Genomic DNA, 25,466 nt, shown 5'->3' with positions numbered 1-25,466 from the left:
AAGGCGAACGCAAGCGTTGGTCTGGCGTCAAATGTAAACAGCAATTGCACCATGCATGTGAGGTATCACCGCGAAGGTCAGATCGAGGGCAGTAATTTTAGCGTAGACCTCCTCTGTAAATCTAAAGTGGTAACCTGTAAAGGCTTTTAAAGGCTTTTAAAAATGTATTTAGTTTGTCGCCACTGCACGTTTGTGCGCAATTTTAAAGCATGTCATGTTTGGTATCCATGTACTCGGCCTAAGATCATCTTTTTTATTTCATCAAACATTTGGGCAATATAGTGTGTTTTAGTGCATTAAAATTTAAAAAAGTGTGTTTTTTCCCCAAAAAATGCGTTTGAAAAATCGCTGCGCAAATACTGTGTGAAAAAAAAAATGAAACACCCACCATTTTAATCTGTAGGGCATTTGCTTTAAAAAAATATATAATGTGTGGGGGTTCAAAGTAATTTTCTTGCAAAAAAAATAATTTTTTCATGTAATCAAAAAGTGTCAGAAAGGGCTTTGTATTCAAGTGGTTAGAAGAGTGGGTTATGTGTGACATAAGCTTCTAAATGTTCTGCATAAAATGCCAGGACAGTTCAAAACCCCCCCAAATGACCCCATTTTGGAAAGTAGACACCCCAAGCTATTTGCTGAGAGGCATGTCGAGTCCATGGAATATTTTATATTGTGACACAAGTTGCGGGAAAGAGACAATTTTTTTTTTTTTTTTGCACAAAGTTGTCACTAAATGATATATTGCTCAAATATGCCATGAGAATATGTGAAATTACACCCCAAAATACATTCTGCTGCTTCTCCTGAGTACGGGGATACCACATGTGTGGGACTCTTTGGGAGCCTAGCCGCGTACGGGACCCCGAAGACCAAGCGCCGCCTTCAGGCTTTCTAAGGGCGTAAATTTTTGATTTCACTCTTCACTACCTATCACAGTTTCGGAGGCCATGGAATGCCCAGGTGGCACAAACCCCCCCCCCAAATGACCCCATTTCGGAAAGTAGACATCCCAAGCTATTTGCTGAGAGGTATAGTGAGTATTTTGCAGACCTCACTTTTTGTCACAAAGTTTTGAAAATTGAAAAAAGAAAAAAAACATTTTTTTTCTTGTCTTTCTTTATTTTCAAAAACAAATGAGAGCTGCAAAATACTCCCCATGCCTCTCAGCAAATAGCTTGGGGTGTCTACTTTCCAAAATGGGGTCATTTGGGGGGGGTTTGTGCCACCTGGGCATTCCATGGCCTCCGAAACTGTGATAGGCAGTGAAGAGTGAAATCAAAAATTCACGCCCTTAGAAATCCTGAAGGCGGTGATTGGTTTTCGGGGCCCCGTACGCGGCTAGGCTCCTAAAAAGTCCCACACATGTGGTATCCCCATACTCAGGAGAAGCAGCTAAATGTATTTTGGGGTGCAATTCCACATATGCCCATGGCCTGTGTGAGCAATATATCATTTAGTGACAACTTTGTGCAAAAAAAAAAAAAAAAAAATTTGTCACTTTCCCGCAACTTGTGTCAAAATATAAAACATTCCATGGACTCAACATGCCTCAAAGCAAATAGCTTGGGGTATCTACTTTCCAAAATGGGGTCATTTGGGGGGGGGTTATGCCATCTGGGCATTTTATGGCATTCAAAACTGTGATAGGTAGTGAGGAGTAAAATCAAAAATGTACGCCCTTAGAAATCCTAAAGGCAGTGATTGGTTTTCGGGGCCCCGTACGCGGCTAGGCTCCCAAAAAGTCCCACACATGTGGTATCCCCATACTCAGGAGAAGCAGCTAAATGTATTTTGGGGTGCAATTCCACATATGCCCATGGCCTGTGTGAGCAATATATCATTTAGTGACAACTTTTTGTAATTTTTTTTTTTGTCATTATTCAATCACTTGGGACAAAAAAAAATAATATTCAATGGGCTCAACATGCCTCTCAGCAATTTCCTTGGGGTGTCTACTTTCCAAAATGGGGTCATTTGTGGGGGTTTTGTACTGCCCTGCCATTTTAGCACCTCAAGAAACAACATAGGCAGTCATAAATTAAAGGCTGTGTAAATTCCAGAAAATGTACCCTAGTTTGTAGGCGCTATAACTTTTGCGCAAACCAATAAATACACACTTATTGACATTTTTTTTACCAAAGACATGTGGCCGAATACATTTTGGCCTAAATGTATGACTAAAATTGAGTTTATTGGATTTTTTTTAGAACAAAAAGTAGAAAATATCAATTTTTTTCAAAATTTTCGGTCTTTTTCCGTGTAAAAATAAAAAGGCAGAGGTGATCAAATACCATCAAAAGAAAGCTCCATTTGTGGGAAGAAAAGGACGCAAATTTCGTTTGGGTACAGCATTGCATGACCGCGCAATTAGCAGTTAAAGCGACGCAGTGCCAAATTGTAAAAAGTGCTCTGATCAGGAAGGGGGTAAATCCTTCCGGGGCTGAAGTGGTTAAAGGTCTGAATTGCAACTGTGGATGCTGTAAGTTTCACCTTTACATTAAAAACATGTGGTGGTGGCTATTCTGTATATGTAAAGGGTTAACTGCTTGGTTTACCTGCCCTAATGATGATCGCTCTGTTTGCTGGTGCGTAGCTTGTTGTCCTGGGATCTAGAAAATCTTTGTGCAGTGAAGTGGAGTGTTTTATCACCACAACAGGTAGTTTTCAGGGCAGTGTTTGACACAGCTGTAGAAATAAATAAGAGAGGGTGCGCTGGCCTAGTGCATTATCCTACAAATTTTATTAAAATAGAATGAAATAAATAGATACTACTCATAAACATAGGTAGTATAAGAGCTCATTTGATAACTGTACTTATTTGCACTCTCTCAAACTCTCTGATCACGCGAGCATAGGGGGATCTCACCAGGGTCCCTGCTGGCCATCGCGTTTCAAAGGCACGCCCTTCTTCATCAAAGCCACAGTCTTCTCTGATGAAGAAGGATATGCCTTTGAAACGCGTTAGCCAGCAGGGACCCTGGTAAGGTCTCCCCTATGCTCGAGTGATTGGAGAGTTTGAGAGAGTGCAACTAAGTAGAGTTGTCAGATGATCTCCTATACTACCTATGAGTAGTATCTATTTATTTCATTCTATTTTAATAACATTTGTGCATAATGGAACATTTGGATAATGCACTAGGCCAGTGCGCCTTCATTCTTTTATTTATTTCTACAGTGTGCTAAGGACAACCCCAGTCCCAGAGAGCAGAAAGGCTTCAAAAGAGTTATCAATTTTTTTGCAATTTTCACAGCAGAGCTCCCGAACAGGGGAAATGTTTTAACCTGAACTGCGAACCCCAATGAAGTGCATGGGAGACGATCAGGAAAATTCAAAAATGACCATTTTGAAGACTTATATGCAAGTAACTGGCCATAAAAGGGGTATGGGGGTCTGGGTACTGTCCTGGGGGACATGTTTCAATAAAAAAACAAATTAAAAATGATAATTTTTTTCAGGAGCAGTGATTTTAATTATGCCTAAAGTGCAAATGAAAAATTCCTTTAATTATAGTGCCTGGGGGGGTCCCCTTAACCACTTGCCTACCGGGCACTTACACCCCCTTCCTGCCCAAGCCATTTTTCAGCTTTCAGCGCTGTCGCACTTTAAATGACAATTGCGCGGTCGTGCTACACTGTACCCCAACACATTTTTTATCATTTTCTTCACACAAATAGAGCTTTCTTTTAGTGGTATTTAATCACTGCTGGATTTTTTAGTTTTTACAAAAAAAAAAAAAAAAGACCACAAATTTTGAAAAAAAAAAGTTTTTTTACTTTTTCTGTCGGTAAATTTTGTAACTAAGTAATTTTTTGCCTTCACTGATGTGCGCTGATGAGGCGGCACTGATCGGCACTGATAGGCTGAACTGGTGGGCATTGATGAGGTGGCACTTATGGGCACTGCTGAGGCGGCACTTATGGGCACTGATTAGGTGGCACTGATGAGGAGGCACTAATATGTCGCACTTATGGGCACTGATAGGTGGCACTGATGGGCACTGATAGGTGGCACTGATGGGCACTGTTAGGTGGCACTGATGGGCACTAATAGGTGGCACTGGTGGGCACTGATAGGTGGCACTGATAGGCAGCACAGATAGGCGGTACTGATGGGCATTGATGGGTGGCACTGATGGGCGACACTGATGGACATTACTGATGGGCATTGATTGACAGCAGTGATGGGAATTGATGGGCAGCACTGATAGGCAGCACTGATTGCCAGCACTGACTGGCATCGCTAATGGGCACTGGTTGGTGGCACTTGTGGCCACTGATGGGCACTGATAGCTGGCATTGGTGGGAAATGGTGGGCACTGATTTGTGACATTATTGTAATCAGGGCACTGATGATCAGTGCCCTGATTACATTCCTAGCTTTCCCCTGTGAGGAGATGCCGCTGATCGGCTCTCCTCTCCTCGCACTCTGTCAGTGTGAGGCAAGGAGCGCCGATTACCGGCACTTCCTTGTTTACATGTGACAGGCTGTGATTGGACACAGCCAATCACATGGTTAAAGAGCCGAGGACGCGGCTCTTTCCAGATATCGGGGTCGTGCCGTGTCCCAGCAACACAGCGCGGCTGCGATCGCCGCACTGCGCACCCCCACGGGTCATGTGACAGCGTCCCAGAATGAGAGCTGCACCGCCCCACCATCATTTGGCGGCGGGGCGGGCGGCAAGCAGTTAATGTGCCTGTAAAGTGGCGCAGTTGTAGCATGCAGAAATCATGCTGTAGCAAAAATGACATTTTCAAAGAAAAAAACCGAGTCAAATCCCATTTAAAATGACTCGCGGTTACAACTGCCGGCACCCAGCTATTGAAAAAAATAAAGAAAAAAGAGGCGTGGGGTCCCCCTCCTAGTTCATACCAGACCCTTCGGGACAGGTATGGATTGAGGGGGGATACCCACGCTAAAATAATTAAAAAAAACAATGACAAAATCCATACCAGACCTTTATCCGGGCATGCTGCTGGGCATGCAGCCCTCCTGAACCATACCAGGCCACATGCCCTCAACATGGGGAGTTGGGTGCTTTGGGGCAGGGGGGCTCTGGTGCATGCTGGGCATGTGACGACAGAAGGGGGATGGTACCAGCAGGTGAAGTAACCAGGTGGCCCTGCCCCTTGCCTATATAAGAAATGTCAAAGTGCAGAGCGCTTGTCAATGAAAACCTGTTCCACAGAGCTCAGGACCTCAGCCTGGGCTGAAGGATAACCTACCAACATGACAACGATCCTAAGCACACAGCCAGAGTGAGTGACCCAGCCAGAGCCCTGACTTGAACCTTACTGGACATCTCTGGAGAAACCTGAAAATGGCTGTCCACCAACGGTCTCCATTCAAAGACTTGAGGCTGTAATTGCTGCCAAAGGTGCTCCAACAAAGTACTAAGTAAAGGGACTGAAACCCAAACAGTTCCAAGTGCTAGGTCAATGATACCACAGGTGTATAAGGGAAAAGACACTGAAATGTCCCAGCTGCTGTGAAGAGCACTTGGACAGAGTTAGACTTGGACTGGACAGAGAAATACTCAGGGTTAATAGCAATTGGGACCCTTGGTCAGTGAAAATCAATCAGAGTTCCATTGTGAGATTCATGATAGGAAGAAAACTTTCAGCAGGGCTTCTAAATAACTCAAAATACATGTATTAAGCCAAAAAGCAAAAAGTCCTAAAAGATATCATACAATCAAAATCGTGCAAGCAGTATCATTATCAATTGCCGTGGCAGAGGTGGAAGATCGGTTGAGCAGGCCTTCCTCATTGGGGGTGTCTGGGGCGCTGATGTGTTAAACCAAACCAGGCAGGAAGGTTTGCAGCTTCTAGCCAAATATGATTTGATAAAGGGGCACTTCAGTCTGTCCTGAAACATGTAGCCACACCCCGTCCCCCTTCTGTCACCATCACTCAGCCGAGAGAGGAGCTTTTTGGAAGTGCAGCTATTGTGCTACTTCTGGAAGCTGCTTTTCCTTATGTTCCAGCCTGAAGCCTGACAGCTGTACTTCCACCAAGAACTCTGCTCCAGCCAGCCCCATGCCTGCAGAGCTCTGCAGGCTCACGGTGATCCTTTGGAGGTCTATATGGGTTTATGACAAGGCTTGATCCACTTTTAACTAGGACCTGTCCATCCCGCTACGACACTTCCAGTGTGCTGGCTTGCCGAGCTGGCTCGTTTGGCTGGATGCTGCAAACCTTCCTGCCCAGTATGGGTTAACACATCAGCGCCAGACACCCCCTGTGAGGAAGGCCTGCTTAACCAATCTTCCACCCTGGCTATGGCAACTTGTAATGGTACCGCTCACACAATATGACTATGTTATCTTTTATGACTATTTGCTTTCATGACCTAAGTGGTTTCTGAGTTTATGGTAAAGCCACACTGAACATTTTCTTACTATCAGGGATCTTACAATGGAACTCTAGTTGATTTTCACTGACCAAAGGTCCCGAGCGCTGTTAACCCTGAGTATTTATAAGTGGCTCTCTGCTCCCCCTTCCTGCTCGGCTGTGGAGGGGGTGGGAGGGGCTGGCTCAAGCTCTAAGTGTATTGCTGAGAAGCTGAGCCTGGCATATAAAAAGAATTTGATCCGGATGGCCTCACTCCAGCGATAATTTCTTTATTAGTTAAAATCCATACAACATGAAGCCTGGAAAGTAAATGTTAAAAGGCAACTCTACGAGGGAACCACTATGTTCGGTAATGGGTTAATAAGTGTTCAGATCCATACTGGATGGGGAGTTTGTTAATATAACAAAGCCGTTTTCAATATATGAAATACTGTGTTAGAGACATACATCTCTAAATTTTGAGGCTGATGCCATCTTTTGCAGAGATATTTTTAAAGCGGGGGTTCACCCACACCGCCAAAAAAAAAAAATATTAAAAGCCAGCAGCTACAAATACTGCAGCTGCTGACTTTTAATACATGGCCACTTACCTGTCCCAGGGTCCAGCGATGTCGGCAGGGGACGCCGAGAACCAGCTCGGTTCTCGGCAGCTGCCGCCACCATCCTAGGTGAGGGAATCAGGAAGTGAAGCGTTGCGGCTTCACTTCCCGGTTCCCTACTGCGCATGCGCGAGTCGCGCTGCGCGTCCCTAGTGGTCCCCGCTCTCTCCTGGGAGCTGTATGCTCCCAGCAGACAGCGCGGTCGGGACGGGAAGAGGCATAGACTCCCATGGGAGTCTATCCCGGAAGTGGGTGCAAATATCTGCACCCCCCTCCCCCCTGAAAGGTGCCAAATGTGACACCGGAGGGGGGGAGGGTTCCGAAAAGCGGAAGTTCCATTTTTGTGTGGAACGCCGCTTTAAGTATCTTTCCCTCCTCCAGCATCATTGACGCTATATACACATGTTAACACGTGTAGGGTTTCCTGTTTTGATGTTCGCTCTTTGATGTTTTTGCTTCCTATGTTTTTAGAAGTTTACACATATGTCACTAGCTATCATAAACATCATGAAATGTATATGTTTTAACAGCGATGTGGGTTATCATTGTCTGAATTGCATTGGAGTAGTCAGATCGTGTAGGATAGGGGTCTCAGTAGATCTAAAGTGGTGTCAACTAAATTCAAGTTACCACGTGCAACAAGAATGTGTTGATTCATCAATTTTCTAATCAAACCCACCTTGTCTATCTCGTTAACCGATTTTAGCATGTGTGTATATAAATCATTGTCATTTGGTTAAAAAGCCAGCTATGAGTAAGCACCAGTAGTTACAGTGTGAAACGTGTTAGCTAGTGATTCCATCTTTTGTTGTATGGATAACTAATAAAGAAATTATCGTTGGAGTGCGGCCATCCGGATCAAATTCTTTTTATATGCTAATTGCATACTGAGCCACCACCTGCACCTTGTGGAGGGAGAGATTTTATGACTCGGACACCTAGAGCGGGTTCTTGTTCCTGTTAAGCTGCGCCTGGCGCCGGTCCAGGAATCTGGGTGGATCTCGACCATATGGTCGGGATCTGTCTGGAGCCTGGACTGGCTGAGTGACGTCACAGTGGAGAACAAACTGCACTAACGTGAAGTTTGACGTATGGCCAAACTTCCCCTTTCAGTTTTTTTCTTTTTTTCTTCTAGGGTATTGAGTGCAGATCAATGAGAAAAAAAATATTTAAATAACTGTAGTACCAGGTTGCAACATAACAACACTGAAAAAAAGTGGATGGGGTCTGAATACTTTATGAATACACTGTACATTTTAACATGGATGCAAATAATACAAAAATGCATCTAGCAGCAAAATGGTTAAGGCATTTATGGGGGAGGCAGGGGGTGGGTGCTAAGAGGATGCTTTAGGGCAAAGGGTACATTTAAAAAAAAAATAGTCTTAACCATTTAAGGAGCAGCCTCGTTTTGGATTTTAGGTGTTTACATGTTTAAAACAGGTTTTTTTGCTAGAAAATTACTTAGAACCCCCAAATATTATATATGGTTTGTTTTTTAACCTAGAGAATAAAATGGCGGTCGTTGCAATACTTTTTTTTGCACCGTATTTGCACAGCGGTCTTAAAAGCGAACTTTTTTTGGAAAAAATTCACTTTTTTGAATAAAAAAATAAGACAACAGTAAAGTTAGCCCAATTTTTTTTTATATTGTGAAATATAATGTTACGGCAAGTAAATTGATACCCAACATGTCACACTTCAAAATTGCACCCGCTCGTGGAATGGCGTCAAACTTTTACCCTCAAAAATCTCCATAGGCGACGTTTAAAAAATTCTACAGGTTGCATGTTTTGCATTACAGAGGAGGTCTAGGGCTAGAATTATTGCTCTCGCTCCACTGGTCGTGGCGATACCTCACATGTGTGGTTTGACCACCGTTTTCATATGCGGGAGCTACTCGCGTATGCGTTCGCTTCTGCGCGCGAGCTCGTCGGGACGGGGGGTTTTAAAAAAAAATGTTTTTAATTTTTATTATTTATTTTACATTATTTATTTTTACACTGTTTAAAATTGTGTCACTTTTATTCCTATTACAAGGAATGTAAACATCCCTTGTAATAGAAAAAAGCATGACAGGACCTTTTAAATATGAGATCTGGGATCAAGAAGACCTCAGATCTCATATTTACACTAAAATGCAATAAAAAAAAGTCATTTAAAATAATGACATTGAACAAAATATGCCTTTAAGAGGCGTGGGCGGAAGTGACGTTTTGACGTCGCTTCCGCCCAGCAGTGTCATGGAGACGAGTGGGTGCCATCTTAGCCTCACTTGTCTCCAGGCACAGAAGGGAGATGGACGTGATCGCCTCCGCCGCTACCGACGGCTCCGGTAAGCGGCGGAGGGCACCGGATTGCGGCGGGAGGGGGGGCCCTCTCCCACCACCGATAAAAGTGATCTCGCGGCGAATCCACCACAGGGACCACTTTTATCAGAAAGCCGGCCGCCGCATGAAAACGGGGATACTGGGGTTATGGCAGCTAGCTGCTGCCATAACAACGATATCCGCCGACAAACTTTGGATGTACATCGGCGTGCGGCGGTCCGGAATTAGTTAAATTATCTGAATATTGATTGGATCATTTTGGTGTATTCCTCCAAATAATTAAATATTCCATATAGTACTTAAACTTGACAATTATTGAAAAGAATCCATGAAGAAGTTTTCAGCACTGGAAGCACAGAGATTTAAAAGAATTGATTTGAAGCTCAAGAGAACCTACATTTCAACCTGATGTGTTTATACTAGCTGTAATGTATGTTTTGAAGAGATCAGCTTTAAAGTTTTGAATTGCATATCAAAATTAAATGCTTTTACATTATATGTATTATTTTTCCCCTTATTGCATTAAGGTTGACATTAATATCCTCCCTTCGTGGACAGACCACAGAATCTTTATCTTGTTGTAATGAAATCTTTGCAGTGTATTACTTCTGTTTACACCATTAGTGAAATCTGATGCACAATAAACGAATATACTGTAATTGTACGGTCACCTAGGGTGCATACATAATATAGTTATAAATGCAAAACTTTATGCAAAAAAATTGTGAAAAAAAAACACATAAGAAAATTCCATGTTTTTTTTTCTTAGTATATGGCTGAAATAAATAAGGTGTGGATGTTTTACTGAATTTACTATGGACCATGTTAAAAGTGCTAATTTTCTTCTTTCACCTTTCAGCAATAAGTATTGTCTGCCTCAAACCGAATTTAATTTGTTAGCATGTCAGCCTTTTCTTACAAAAAGAACCTCATATAGATGGGATTTTGAGGACAAAATTACTTACAAAAATATTAAAAAATTAATTTTTATTATACAAAAGTTTTAAAAACACATTTTATACAAGAAACATGTGTAAAGACAACACAATTATAATGTATTACAGTGATGACAAAAAAATATTCATCCAACGCGTTTCGAAATAGTTAATTAATGCAATCTTCTTCAGAGGTAATTTTTGCCATTTCTGAAAGGCACAAGATATAATATAAATATACATACAGTATATTCTATATTTTTCATAACATACATATGAGGCCTATGCTAAAATACCAAAAAGGACTTACAAAAATAGTGGTTGACATAAAAGTTTCCAATGGATCATCAGACGTCCACCCAATCTGTATAGGTCTTTTATCATGCAAAAGAACCCCCGGATAGTAAAATCCAAGAAGAGGCGCCAAATTGAAAAAGCGGCGAGCCACTTTAGCAAAATTGCAATGGGCAGTGATGTGGAAACCTAAGAGAGAGACACACAGCATGTGGTAAACATCTTGAAAAAAAAAAAAAACCTTACCTGGGATTTAAAAATTTTTTGCAACGTTCCAACCAAGAGGTATATGATGAACAATGCTTCAAAAAGAGGGGAACAAAGTTCGAATGACCCCAGATAAAACAAGGAGTCCCAGCCCTGAAAAAAGATGTAAAAAGACGGGTCGTTATGTAAGGATAAAATAAAATAAGAAAGAAAAAGAAATGGATCAAGTTAGCCCAATATAGAGCCATATCCATAAAATCCATATTCATGACAGATTAGAAAAATGGCTGAAAGGTCACTTGAATAGGGGGATCCCCCAAAAAAACACAGGGGGAACCTCTCCAAAAATAAGAGCCAAAATCTCAGGCAAAGAAAAAAAATATATAAAATATCTGAATGAATAAATAAATAAATGCATAGATCAAAAAAGCATGAATTCAGCTTACCGAAAAGTGCAGTGTATCTCTCCCACATCTGAGCTTGAGAACAGCCCAGGGTCCACAAAAACAGCCCAAGAGAGGGGTAATAACCCCTCTGTTTGTGAGGATGAAAGCAGGATACTGTCTTGTTCCTCGGACAGAATGTCGTCGGATAACGCTGGCGGCTCAGGGGTTCCCGGCGTTCTCCTTATATGGCCCGTGCTTGTTCGCCGCCCGCAGAGCGTCGGGAAATGACGACCTATACAGATTGGGTGGACGTCTGATGATCCATTGGAAACTTTTATGTCAACCACTATTTTTGTAAGTCCTTTTTGGTATTTTAGCATAGGCTTCATATGTATGTTATGAAAAATATAGAATATATGTATATTTATATTATATCTTGTGCCTTTCAGAAATGGCAAAAATTATCCCTGAAGAAGACTGCATAAATTAACTATTTCGAAATGCGTTGGATTGAATAATTTTTTGTTATCACTGTAATACACTATAATTGTGTTGTCTTTACACGTTTCTTGTATAAAATTTGTTTTTAAAACTTTTGTATAATAAAAATTAATTTTTTAATATTTTTTGTAAGTAATTTTGCCCTCAAAATCCCATCTATATGAGGTTCTTTTTGTATTATTTAGGGATGGTGGCAAATTTTTTACACCAGTTTCTGAGAGTCTATCTGTTTTCAAATTCTAGGGGTGGAAAATACACCCATATCCTCACATTCGGACTCCCAGTTTTGGATGTGAACCCCAATTTAGATTTTTATATAAAAAGTTGTTTTGAAATTCCAGGGATGGCCCTTAATTAAGGGAAATACTTCCGGTTTCTGGTCTTTCTATCTTGGTCCCAGGTTTAGTTGGGGGCCAGATCATAGTCTCTGTTCGTCTTCTTTTGCTTCCCCTGCAGCGATTTGGAATGGGGGACCTCTCAGGTGAGAATTGGGAGGATCTTATGTCCACCATTCAAAGTAATTACCAAGCAAAGGAACAAATCAAAACTGATTTGACTTCACTCTTTCATAGCCTTACAAAAGTATTGGAGAAAAAATGTGTATTACATTGGCACATACAATCTTTAGACAGATATATTCAAGAAAACATCAACCCAATAGGACTAAGGATTCAAATGTTTCCTATTTTGGATCATATCTCCAATAACCTTAGGAAAAATTGGGAATCCAAACTCAATGATTGCTCTAGAAATTTAATGCTACTGTTACAAGATGAATATAGATTACAATTGAATACTCTGGATGCAGAGATTGATGCTCTTTATAATCGTCTGACTCCCCTAAAGACACATGAGAACTACACAAGCCTCGAAGAAAAATTGAGGGAAAATCTTAGGACATTTAGTAAGGCCATTCTCCAAAAAAAAGATAAGAAATTTTGGAGGGACAAAAATGCTTTTGGGGAGAAGAGAGCTTATAAATGGCACCAAAACAAAAATTTCAGGAGTAAAACGAAGAAATCCCCCAGGAATCAGGAGAAAAATGATTATAGTTCAGACACAACCTCTAATGCTTCTTCCTCAGCCTCTTCCCTTACAGATCGTACTCTCAGGAAAAGGAAGGGTCCTTTTGCTAGATCACAGGAAATGGATGGTGAACTTCAGCAGATCAATAAGAAACGAAGTGCAGAGGTCCCACATACATCACGGGGAGGTAAAGTGGAGAATCCATCTAGACATATGCAAACCACCACTGAAGGTACCAAGGGACCCAATGTGGGTAAAGGTAAAACGACTAAAACCACCAAAGATTTGGGAGCTATCCCAAAAAATCAAACTCAACTTGATAATTTTTTAGACAAGATGACCCTAACACAGGCATTAACAACACGGAAAGAGCAGGAGCCCACCCTGACCCCAGGTGTGTAGATGGTAAGCTGAACATAATCAACTTATCATCACACATACTCACTGAGGCTGAGGAAGAGGTTCTCTCTTTGGGACTCTCATTTTGCCCCAATAGGAGCCTGGATAACTTTGAAACAGTAAAAGATATTTTTCTGTTTGCGAGAAAATTACTTTTGAAAAGCATGTACAAAAAAACGAGTAAACGTGAAGAAACAATTGCGCCCAATCTCAAAGCAGCAGATTTTAGGGCCCTTAGGGACCTGAATCTGCTCCTACAGGAAAGCGAGGGAGTGGAGTCTGGTTGGTTGGATGCCTGGGAAAGTGAGGATAGTGAGGATGAAAAAATATGTAATGTACAACAATAAAAACAATTCAAAAGGAAATCGCATAGATTTCCTGCACTTAGTCAAAATCCAGCTTTGGCCCTATTCGTTAAACAAACCACCAAAGAAATTGAATCCCTGAATAAGGATAAATCAGTTAGAAATCTGACTCTTGAACAACAGAATGCTGTAAAATCTTTGAAGAATAATTTGGACATAACCATTAAGGGATCTGACAAGGGCGGCAATATTGTACTAATGGACAATTCCAAATATGAGGATATGTGTCTGAAAATCCTCAATAATAGAAAATGCTATCGGAAAATTTCAGCCTCATTGACAGATTCAACCAGGAATTTTATCAACTGGTTGATGAAGCCTTCACAATGGGAGCCATTACGGGTGAGTTACTGGACTTTATACATACCAGACATCCCCGTATTCCTACGATGTATGCACTCCCTAAGGTACACAAAGATTTACACAATCCCCCTGGCCGCCTTATCATATCTGGCAATGGTAGCATCTCAGAAGGCATCAGTCAAGTGATTGACCAACATCTAAGACCCCATGTCCTAGAACTGGCTTCTTATACTAAGGATACCATCCATCTTTTACAGGTATTGGAGGATTTGGTGATCCCTGATTCAGCCATTCTAGTAACCATAGATGTCGAATCACTATATAACAGCATACCACACGATCTGGGGGTAGCTGCCGTCAGTCGTGTGTTACACCAAAAGGCAACCACTGAGTGGAAATCTAACAAATTCATACTTGAGATGCTTGATTTCATCCTCCGACATAATGTGTTTCTTTTCAAGGGTTCCCACTACCTCCAGGTACAGGGTGTTGCTATGGGGACGTGTTGCGCCCCCTCTTACGCAAACCTGTACCTGGGGGAGTGGGAAAAAGTATTTCTAACTGATGACCAGCTAACCATGTACACTGAACACATCATTCTATGGCAAAGATACATAGATGATATTTTTTTGATATGGAATGGCCCAGAAGACACCCTAAAAGGTTGTCTAAAAGCGATGAATCATAATGCCTTGAATTTGTTTTTTACTATGTCCTATGATCATCATCGGATCAACTTTCTGGACATTACCATATATAAAGACAAGAATGGAAAGCTTGCCAGCAGACTCTACAGGAAGGAAACTGCCGGCAACACTCTTCTGCATGCCGACAGTTTCCATCCTGAACCCCTCAAAAAATCTATACCCTTTAGTCAATTTTTGCGCCTGAAATGCAACTGCACCACTATGGAAACTTTCCAATGCGAGGCAGATAAATTGAGCGAAAGATTACTCACAAGAGGATATACAAAATCCTCTCTAAAAAAAGCTTTTAACTGAGTCAAAGACCAGGACAGACATGCTTTAATTTTCAAAACTAAAACTCACAAACAGGATGATACAGCAAGGATCATCCTACGTTACTCTAATGAGCATAACACCATAAGGATAATTCTCACAAAAGATTGGTCGATCCTCACCGATGACCCAATTCTGGGGGATCTTCTTACTCCAAAACCCCAGATCACTTTCAGGAAGGCAGGCTCCTTAGCTGAGTTATTGACTCAAAGTGAATATAAGGGGAATCAAAGACAGGACCCCTGTAAAACCTGGGGGACTTTCCCCTGTGGTTCTTGTTCTTTTTGTAGAGTTATTGGTTGGAGAACCTCTTTCCTGTTACCAAATGGCGAACGCCTCCAACTTAAGCATTTCGCCAACTGTAAAACTCGGGGGGTGGTATACTTGGTACAATGCCAATGCGGGGCTTTCTATATTGGAAAAACCCTAAAAGAATTTGGACAACGTGTTAGCAAACATCTACAAAGCATGCAGATTGGCAACCTATATCTCCCCCCTTGGCAGACATGTAGCCAGGGGACATGGATACAGGATGCCATCTGTAAATTTTACAGTTTTGGACCGTATCCATGTCCCCATTAGAGGTGGGGACTGGAATAAAACTCTTTTACAACGTGAAACGCGATGGATCAGGTATCTGGATGCCACCACCCCACCAGGCCTCAATGAGGCGGAGAGCTTTAGGCCCTACCTCGATGGCTTTAGTTCCGGAAAAACAGACTAAAATATAACTTGTCATATTCCTCCTCTACCTTTCTGTATTCTTTCTCCCTCTCCCTTTTTTCATCTTGTTCTCTCCCATTCGGTTTTGCCAGCAGGAGACTAGCTGGAATGATGATATCTATTGGGGTAGTATATATTCTTTGAAATTGCATCATCTGGATGATATATGTTTTTTGAAATCACACTATGCAAATGATATAATTTTTTGAATATTTGATCATGTTTCACTTATTTTTTTATTTTTTATTTTTATTTTTTGATTTATGACGAAACTGGTTCCCCATGGATCCTCTGATTTCATCCACCCTTTTCTGTGGCCATATCATGCATCCTGCACAGGGGGGGCCCCACCAAATTGTTGGGGGCCTTCTCTCCTCCCTTGCTGTTTTGGGTGCCTTTGGCGCTGCTCAACAGTCTATGGGAGGATTTTTATGTGTCGGGGGTATTTAGTTTCTCCTTTTGGGAGATTATTCCCTTGTGGGTTTCTCCTTCGATGCCCTGGCTTTGGACTGTGGTATAGGTTTTCTCCATCATATCCACCCAGTCCTACATAGAGATTGTTTCGATAATTAAAATTGTTTCAATTCAAAAATAACTTCATAATTCACTTTATATATTTTTTGGATTTTAGCCCTGCATTGTGGCAGGAACCATATTGCCCCCTTTGGTGCGTCCTGTGCTGTGGAGAGATGGGGCTGAGGTTAACCGCTCCCCCCTGACTCAGTGTGGGATGATCCATCGTGGTGCTGTCAGCAATGTTGTTCTTTTTGGCTATAGATGGTAAGGGGGTAGGCGTGGCCGGGTGCCGGCCCCACTCCCCTTACGTCTCGCCGTTGACACACGCCGCCCTCGTACGAGCGGGGCTGAGGGAATGACGTCATCGCTGTCATCTGATGCGGCGTCATTTCCCGACGCTCTGCGGGCGGCGAACAAGCACGGCCATATAAGGAGAACGCCGGGAACCCCTGAGCCGCCAGCGTCATCCGACGACATTCTGTCCGAGGAACAAGACAGTATCCTGCTTTCATCCTCACAAACAGAGAGGTTATTACCCCTCTCTTGGGCTGTTTTTGTGGACCCTGAGCTGTTCTCAAGCTCAGATGTGGGAGAGATACACTGCACTTTTCGGTAAGCTGAATTCATGCTTTTTTGATCTATGCATTTATTTATTCATTCAGATATTTTATATATTTTTTTCTTTGCCTGAGATTTTGGCTCTTATTTTTGGAGAGGTTCCCCCTGTGTTTTTTTGGGGGATCCCCCTATTCAAGTGACCTTTCAGCCATTTTTCTAAACTGTCATGTATATGGAGTTTATGGATATGGCTCTATAATGGGCTAACTTGATCCATTTCTTTTTCTTTCTTATTTTATTTTATCCTTACATAACAACCCGTCTTTTTCCATCTTTTTTCAGGACTGGGACTCCTTGTTTTATCTGGGGTCGTTCGAACTTTGTTCCCCTCTTTTTGAAGCATTGTTCATCATATACCTCTTGGTTGGAACATTGCAAAAAAAATTTTAAATCCCAGGTAAGGTTTTTTTTTTTTTTTTTTCAAGATGTTTACCACATGCTGTGTGTCTCTCTCTTAGATTTCCACATCACTGCCGTTGCAATTTTGCTAAAGTGGCTCGCCGCTTTTTCAATTTGGCGCCTCTTCTTGGATTTTACTATCCGGGGGTTCTTTTGCATGATAAAAGACCTATACAGATTGGGTGGACGTCTGATGATCCATTGGAAACTTTTATGTCAACCACTATTTTTGTAAGTCCTTTTTGGTATTTAGGCATAGGCTTCATATGTATGTTATGAAAAATATAGAATATATGTATATTTATATTATATCTTGTGCCTTTCAGAAATGGCAAAAATTATCCCTGAAGAAGATTGCATAAATTAACTATTTCGAAACGCGCTGGATTGAATAATTTTTTGTCATCACTGTAATACACTATAATTGTGTTGTCTTTACACATGTTTCTTGTATAAAATTTGTTTTTAAAACTTTTGTATAATAAAAATTAATTTTTTAATATTTTTTGTAAGTCATTTTGCCCTCAAAATCCCATCTATATGAGGTTCTTTTTGTATTATTTAGGGATGGTAGCAAATTTTCACACCAGTTTCTGAGAGTCTATCTGTTGTCAGCCTTTTCTTATTCTCCATAATTGGAGGCAGACTATTAATCCTATGCAGTCCCAAGAAAATGACCCCCCACATCCTTTGCAATATTACCATTTGTGGATAGTGTGCTGAATTGGGCCTGGTTCACACTGCTCCAACATGGAAGTCGGACGACTTTCGATCCAACTTTGCCCTACGACTTCATGTCAGACTTCAATAAACGGGATCTGACTTCGATCTGACCATGCCAGGCCATTTGAATCTGGTATGAATCTTGAAGGGGAAACCACATGCCAAAATGCATTTTAAAAAAACAGTATGGGTCCCCCTCCAAGACCATACCAGACCCTTTAGTCTTCGGTTATAAATTTTGCGTGGAAACCCCACGCCATAAAAAAAAACAGTGTGCCCCCCCCCAAATCCATACCAGACCCTTATCTGAGCATGCAGCCCAGCAGGTTGGGTGGGGGGGGGGGCGAACGGAGCTCCCAGATCCCAGCAGTGTAACGTAAATAAAAACAAGAGACGGTTTTTGACAAGTCCTTTAATAAAAGTGAAGAATGTCCCCCGTTGTAGCTCCGTGTCTTCTTCCTCCGGTGATATGTTCTTCCCCCGGTCTTCCCTTCTGCTGTCTTCTCCTTCTCCTAAAGTCTTCTCTGCCGCTGACCCAGTCCTTCTCCAATGCTGGCCCTCGCGATTGTGTCATCTCTGATGTCTGCTAGTTCTTATATAGCCATTGGGCGTGACGTCACTGTGAAACTCCACCCCTTGTGCTGTCACATGCCGTCATAAGGGCGGAGTCTCACTGTGATGTCACCGGATGGCCACGCCCCATGGCTATATAAGAAATGGCTGACATCGGAGATGACACAACTGCAAGAGCCGGTGTCAGAAAAGGACCAGGTCAGCGGCAGAGAAGACAGCAGGCGGTGGTGGAGAAGACAACCGGCAGAGGGGAAGACAGCAGGCAGAGAGGAAGGCAGCAGGCAGAGAGGAAGGCAGCAGGCAGAGAGGAAGACCAGAGGAAGAACACACTACCCAAAGGAGAAGGCACGTTGGAGCTTTTAATAAAGGACTTGTTAAAAACCATTTCTTGTTTTTATTTACACTACACTACTTTTTATTGGGGTGAATGGTAAGGGTACGCTGTACCCTATACTCATTCACATAGGAGGGGCCAGGATTTGGGGGCCTCCAGACTCCTATAAGCCCCCTGACTGCAGACCCCCACAACCACCACCCAGGGTTGTCGGGTGAGAGGCCCCTGTCCCCATCAACATGGGGACACAGTGCTTTGGGGTGGGGAGCGCAGAGCCCCCCCCGCCCAAAGTGCCCATCCTCCTATGTTGAGGGCATGTGGCCTGGTATTGTCCAGGAGGGAAGGGGGCGCTCACTCATCCCTTTCCTGACCTGCCAGGCTGCATGCTCGGATAAGGGTCTGGTATAGATTTTGGGGGGTCCACACTATTTTTTTTTGGGGGTGTGGGGTTTCCCCTCAAAATCCATACCAGACTGAAGGTTTGATATAGTCTTGGGGGGGGAACCCCACTTCATTTTTTTTTTTTTTAATTTTGGCATGGGGCTCCCTTTCAAGATCCTCAGAGCCACAAGTTGGATCAGTTAAGATGATGATGTGACTTGGATGCAAATTACATTTAAATCAATGGGCTGAAATCGTGCCCAAGTCGGACCAAAGTAGTGCAGGAAGCATTTTCAAAGTTGGATCGACACAAGTCGGACCAGTTAAGACAGCTCTCATAGGGAACTATTCATTTTAACATCGTGCAACTTGTGCTCTCGAAGTCGGAGCGTATGTCGGATCACTGTAAATTGGCCCTTAGAGAGAAAAGCAACATTCCTTTAACCGGTTCCCGACCGGCTTGTGTACATATATGGGGGCAGAATGGTTCCCCTGCGCAAAACCCTGTACAGGTACGGGGTTCCATTAAGAGCTGCCAGAGGGCGCGCGCGCGATGCCAGAGGTGCGGATGCATGCCATGCACAGCAGGGTACCTGATGCGCGTGGCTGGCGATTGTATGTGTAAACACACAAATCCCTGTGCTGTCTGACAGGAGACATGTCGTTCGCTGTTCTACTATGTAGGAACAGCGAAATGTCTCCTCACCTATTCAGTCCAGCCTCCATACAGTTAGAACACGCTGAGGGAACACACAGTTAACCCCTTGATCGCCCCCTATTGTTAACCCCTTCCCTACCAGTTTATACAGTAAACTCTTTTTTTAAAGCCCAACTCCAACCAAAACATCATTCTCTTGTTTAGGACTGAGCAGGTAAGGCTTAAAACTTCTAAGTACAATTACATCTCTCAAGGGTTATTTCTCTTACCCTGCCGCTCCAAAACCTCTATGCCACGTGGAGGGTGCAAGCCCTGTATGCAAACAAAGGAAAGCTGGACAGCCGCACTCCTGTGCAATGTCTTTATTCAGAAGGGGGGGCTGCTGCCCACAGAAGTTTTTTTTATCTTAAAGTGGGGGTCCACCCACACCGCCAAAAAAAAAAAAATATTAAAAGCCAGCAGCTACAAATACTGCAGCTGCTGACTTTTAATACATGGCCACTTACCTGTCCCAGGGTTCAGCGATGTCGGCAGGGGACGCCGAGAACCCGCTCGGTTCTCGGCAGCTGCCGCCACCATCCTAGGTGAGGGAACCAGGAAGTGAAGCGTTGCGGCTTCACTTCCCGGTTCCCTACTGCGCATGCGTGAGTCGCGCTGCGCGTCCCTAGTGGTCCCCGTTCTCTCCTGGGAGCTGTGTGATTCCCAGGAGACAGCGCGGAGGGACGGGAAGTGGCGTAGACTCCCATGGGAGTCTATGCCGGAAGTGGGTGCAAATACCTGTCTTAGACAGGTATCTGCACCCCCCTCCCCCCTGAAAGGTGCCAAATGTGACACCGGAGGGGGGGAGGGTTCCGAAAAGCGGAACTTCCATTTTTGTGTGGAACTCCGCTTTAATGCATAGAATGCATTAAAGCGGTCGTATAGTCTTTTTTTTTACTTTTACCTACAGGTAAGCCTATAATAAGGCTTACCTGTAGGTAAAAAAAATATCTCCTAAACCTTTATGGTTTAGGAGATATTCCCCTTGCTATGCGCCGCTGACTGCAGCGGCGCATGCGCACAGGGGATTCTCGGCTGAAGCCCGGCAGCTGCCGGACCTTGCCGAGTAAGAAATCTCCCGCGCGCATGCGCGGGAGTAATGACATCGCGGCTCCAGCCACTCACAGCACTGGAACCGCGATACCCGGAAGACACGCCGAGGCAACATGACAGCTCCCTCGGCGTGGACCAGGTAAGATACTGACGCCTCGTTCTAAGGTAAGTATTTCATAATGAGCTAGTATGCGGTGCATACTAGCTCATTATGCCTTTTGCTTTACAGGGTTAAAAAAAAAAAAAAAAATTTGCGGGTATACAACCGCTTTAAGATATAAAACCTTCTGCCCTTAGGACCACTTTAACCACTTCAGCTCCAGAAGGTTTACCCCATTACCCCACTCCCCCTTCATGGCCAGGCCCTTTTTTGCGATACGGCACTTTAACTGACAATTGCGCAGACGTGCGATGCTGCACACAAATAAAATTGATGTCCTTTTTTTCCCCACAAATAGAGCTTTATTTTGGTGGTATTTGATCACCTCTGCGGTTTTTATTTTTTGCACTAAAACACAAAAAAGGCAGACAATTTAGAAAAAAAACTGTATTTTTTACTTTCTGCTATAAAACACACCCAATAAAAAAATTTAAAAAATCAAATTTCTTAATCAGTTTAGGCCAACATGTATTCTGCTACGTGTTTTTGGTAAAAAAAAAATCCCAAAAACGTCAATTGATTGATTTTGCAATTATAGCGTCTACAAACTATGGGATAATTTTATGGAATTATTTTTATTTTTTCAACTTGTAATAGCGGTGATCAATGACTTACAGTAGCTCACAAAAGTGAGTACACCCCTCACATTTTTGTAAATATTTTTTTATATCTTTTCATGTGACAGCACTGAAGAAATGACACTTTGCTACAATGTACTAAATGTACAGCTTGTATAACAGTGTAAATTTGCTGTCCCCTCAAAATAACTCAACACACAGTCATTAATGTCTAAACCGCTGGCAACAAAAGTGAGTACACCCCTAAGTGAAAATGTCCAAATTGGGCCCAAAGTGTCAATATTTTGTGTGGCCACCGTTATTTTCCAGCACTGCCTTAACCCTTTTGGGTATGGAGTTCACCAGAGCTTCACAGGTTGCCACTGGAGTCCTCTTCCACTCCTCCATGACGACATCACGGAGCTGGTGGAACCTCAAACCTTCTGTTTGAGGATGCCCGACAGATGCACAATAGGGTTTAGATCTGGAGACATGCTTGGCCAGTCCATCACCTTTACCCTCAGCTTCTTTAGCAAGGCAGTGGTCATCTTGGAGGTGTGTTTGGGGTCGCTATGTTGGAATAATGCCATGCAGCCCAGTCTCCGAAGGGAGGGGATCATGCCCTGCTTTAGTATGTCACAGTACATGTTGGCATTCATGGTTCCCTCAATGAACTGTAGCTCCCCAGTGCAGGGAGCACTCATGCATCCCCAGACCATGACACTCCCACCACCATGCTTGACTGTAGACAAGAGACACTTGTCTTTGTACTCCTCACCTGGTTGCCGCCACACACGCTTGACACCATCAGAACCAAATAAGTTTATCTTGGTCTCATCAGACCACAGGACATGGTTCCAGTAATCCATGCTTTTAGTCTGCTTGTCTTCAGCAAACTGTTTGGGGGCTTTCTTGTGCATCATCTTTAGAAGAGGCTTCCTTCTGAGATGACAGCCATGCAGACCAAATTGATGCAGTGTACGGCGAATGGTCTGATCACTGACAGGCTGACCCCCTTCAACCTCTGCAGCAATACTGGCAGCACTTATACATCTATTTCCCAAAGACAACCTCTGGATATGATGCTGAGTGCTTGCACTCAACTTCTTTGGTCGACCATGGCGAGGCCTGTTCTGAGTGGAACCTGTCCTGTTAAACCGCTGTATAGTCTTGGCCACCATGCTGCAGCTCAGTTTCAGAGTCTTGGCAATCTTCTTATAGCCTAGGCCATCTTTATATAGAGCAAAAATTCTTTTTTTCAGGTCCTCAGAGAGTTCTTTGCCATGAGGTGAGATGTTGAACTTCCAGTGACCAGTATGAGAGAGTGAGAGCAATAACACCAAATTTAACACACCTGCTCCTCATTCACACCTGAGACCTTGTAACACTAATGAATCACATGACACTGGGGAGGAAAAATGGCTAATTGGGCCCAATTTGGACATTTTCACTTAGGGGTGTACTCACTTTTGTTGCCAGCAGTTTAAACATTAATGGCCGTGCGTTGAGTTATTTTGAGGGGACAGCAAATTTACACTGTTATACAAGCTGTACACTTACTACTTTACATTGTAGCAAAGTGTCATTTCCTCAGTGTTGTCACATGAAAAGATATAATAAAATATTTACAAAAATGTGAGGGGTGTACTCACATTTGTGAGATACTGTATAGCGGGACTGCGATATTGCAGCGGACAAATCGGAGACCAGTGACACCAATACAGTGATCAGTGCTTAAAAATATGCACTGTCACCGTATTAATGACACTGGCAAAGAAGGGGTTAACATCAGGGGCGATCAAAGGGTTAACTGTATTTATAGGAATTGCTTTTTAACTGTGTGGGGGGGTGCTTGTACTGTAGGAAGACAAGAGATCTGTGTTCCTGCTTAGCACAAACACAGGATCTCTGTCTTCCCTTGTCACAGACCGCCGTTCTGCCTCAGTTGGAACGATCGGCGGGTCCCGGCGGACATCGCGGGAGTTAGTCTCCAAACCTGGAAGGGGCGATCATGTACAGGTATGTGACTTCATCTGTAGGAGCTTCCGCCCCGCAGTATATATACATGGGGCGGTCGGCAAGTGGATAAGGAGGAGCTCCAGTCTCCCACAGAAAAATGTGAAGTTGGCAACTACAAATACTGTAGCTGCTGACTTTTAATATAAAGCCACTTACCTGTCCAGGAATCCAGCGTTTTTATCACCCCTACTGATTCTTCTTTGGGTGCAGATGATGGCACCATAAAGATGAGTTCCACCCAAAAGTGGAACCTCCACTTATTTGCTTCCTCCACCCCTCCAGTGCCACATTTGGCTCCTTTCGGGGGGAAACGGAGTCCTGTTTTTTGACAGGTCCTGTCCCCACTTCCCGGAGATGGAACCGTCCCTCAGAAGCTTGGACCCCCTCCTCCTTCCTCCGCCACCGGGCCAATTAGAAAGCGCAGCGCACTTCGCGCATGCGCAGTAGGGAGCCGGCAGTGACAGTTCACTGCTGGTTCCCCTTAGTGGAGATGGCGGCGGAAGCACCAGACAGCCAATCCAAAAATCGCGTGCTCCCTGGACAGGTAGGTGTCCCTATATTAAAAGTCAGCAGCTACAATATTTGTAGCTGCTGACTTTACATTTTTTTCCCCAGGCAGAACTCCTCTTTAAGAACCCCTTTCACGCTGGGGCCACGGCTGCATTAGCGCTAAAGTGCTGCTCTTTTCAGCGGCGCTTTATCACTGTTTAAGCTGCGTTTTTCGGCCATTAATGGGGAGCTTTTAACCCCAAAGAAAGGGTTAAAAAAAAGTCTGTTTAGCGGCCCTTTCAAAGTGCTTTGAACGTGCTGCCCATTCATTCCAATGGGCAGGGGTGTTTTGGGAGTGCCGCTTGCAGGAATGTTTTTCCCGTCCCGCAAGCGCACCGCTCCAGTGTGAAAAGTCACACTGGAATAAATGAGAGGCGGTTTTCAGGTGCTGAGCAGAGGCTATTTTCAGAAAACCGCTGTGAATCCGGTTGCAAAGCCGCACTGCGCATGTGCATGGCGTGCTGTGCTTCGCAAATAGTCCCTGTGATGGGGGAAGCGGGGGGGGGGCAATCTCTGCTCAGATCACCGCAGCAATCTGATCAGAAGTGGGAGCGGGTACCTGTTATGACCAGTTACTGCCCCTCCCCCCCTGCTCAAAAAGTGACAATAATTAAAGGGGGGGGGGGCACAAAGAATCTTCCCCTTTTGGATGAAGAGGTGTGTTACTGGCCAGATCACCAGGTTAAAACAGAGGGAATAAAGCCTAAAAAGAAAAAAACTAATGCAGCCACCACATCTAATGAGCATGACATTTTTGGGGGTTTTAATACCAACTTAAGAATACACACTTAAACAGAATCTTCTCTCTTTTTTTTAATCAAAGTTTAGTGTCACTAAGTGATGTGTAATATTTGGCTACTGTATACATTTAGAAAGAAAATATCCAATCTATTGCCATTTCTACACTAGACAGAGCGATCTATATCCAGGAATCGCCCGATCAGAGCGATGTATAATAATGAATAATGACAGAGCGATCTATATCCAGGAATCGCCCGATCAGAGCGATGTATATTAATGAATAGCAGGGCGGACTATGAGGAGGACTATGGTGGGCAGAGATGGCTTCTTACCTCTCAGCCCCTCCAGTCGGGACTGTGTGTGCTGCAGCACCCCGGAGCAGTTGATGATTGGGCCGTACCGTACGGTGATCAGAGCCTTCTCCGGCATCTTGTGTACGGCTCGGTGCGGCACGTCTGACAACAACTCCCATCGCTATGGTAACAAGCCTGTGCTGTGATTGGTGAGCCGTGTGCGGCGCCCTAGGACGGCGAGAAGTATTGTACATTCTGCCCTCTCCTCCCCTCTCCTCCCCTCTCCTCTCCTCTCTGTATGTATGAGGTCAGTTGTCGGTGCACTTTATTGTACCCTGAGATTTTAACCCCTTTCATGCCTAAACCTTCTTCCTGCACTTGTTGCTTACAATTAAAATCGGTATTTTTTGCTAGG

General features: G+C 43.5%; 1 protein-coding gene across 1 annotated transcript in view; it reads right to left on the bottom strand.

Moving 5' to 3' along the window:
* LG08H10orf53 (linkage group 08 C10orf53 homolog) overlaps positions 1–25,264 on the bottom strand; it is a 62,725-nt gene extending 37,461 nt beyond the window's left edge. Inside the window, exon 1 of the mRNA XM_073595200.1 lies at positions 25,091–25,264. Coding sequence (XP_073451301.1) covers positions 25,091–25,187 — 97 coding nt within the window. The 5' untranslated portion in view covers positions 25,188–25,264. The remainder of the gene's footprint in view (positions 1–25,090) is intronic.
* Between the last annotated feature and the right edge of the window lie 202 nt (positions 25,265–25,466).

The sequence above is a fragment of the Aquarana catesbeiana genome, linkage group LG08 (assembly GCF_042186555.1).
Source record: "Aquarana catesbeiana isolate 2022-GZ linkage group LG08, ASM4218655v1, whole genome shotgun sequence".
In the NCBI taxonomy this organism is placed as follows: domain Eukaryota; kingdom Metazoa; phylum Chordata; class Amphibia; order Anura; family Ranidae; genus Aquarana; species Aquarana catesbeiana.
This window is presented reverse-complemented; position numbering and strand designations above follow the sequence as displayed.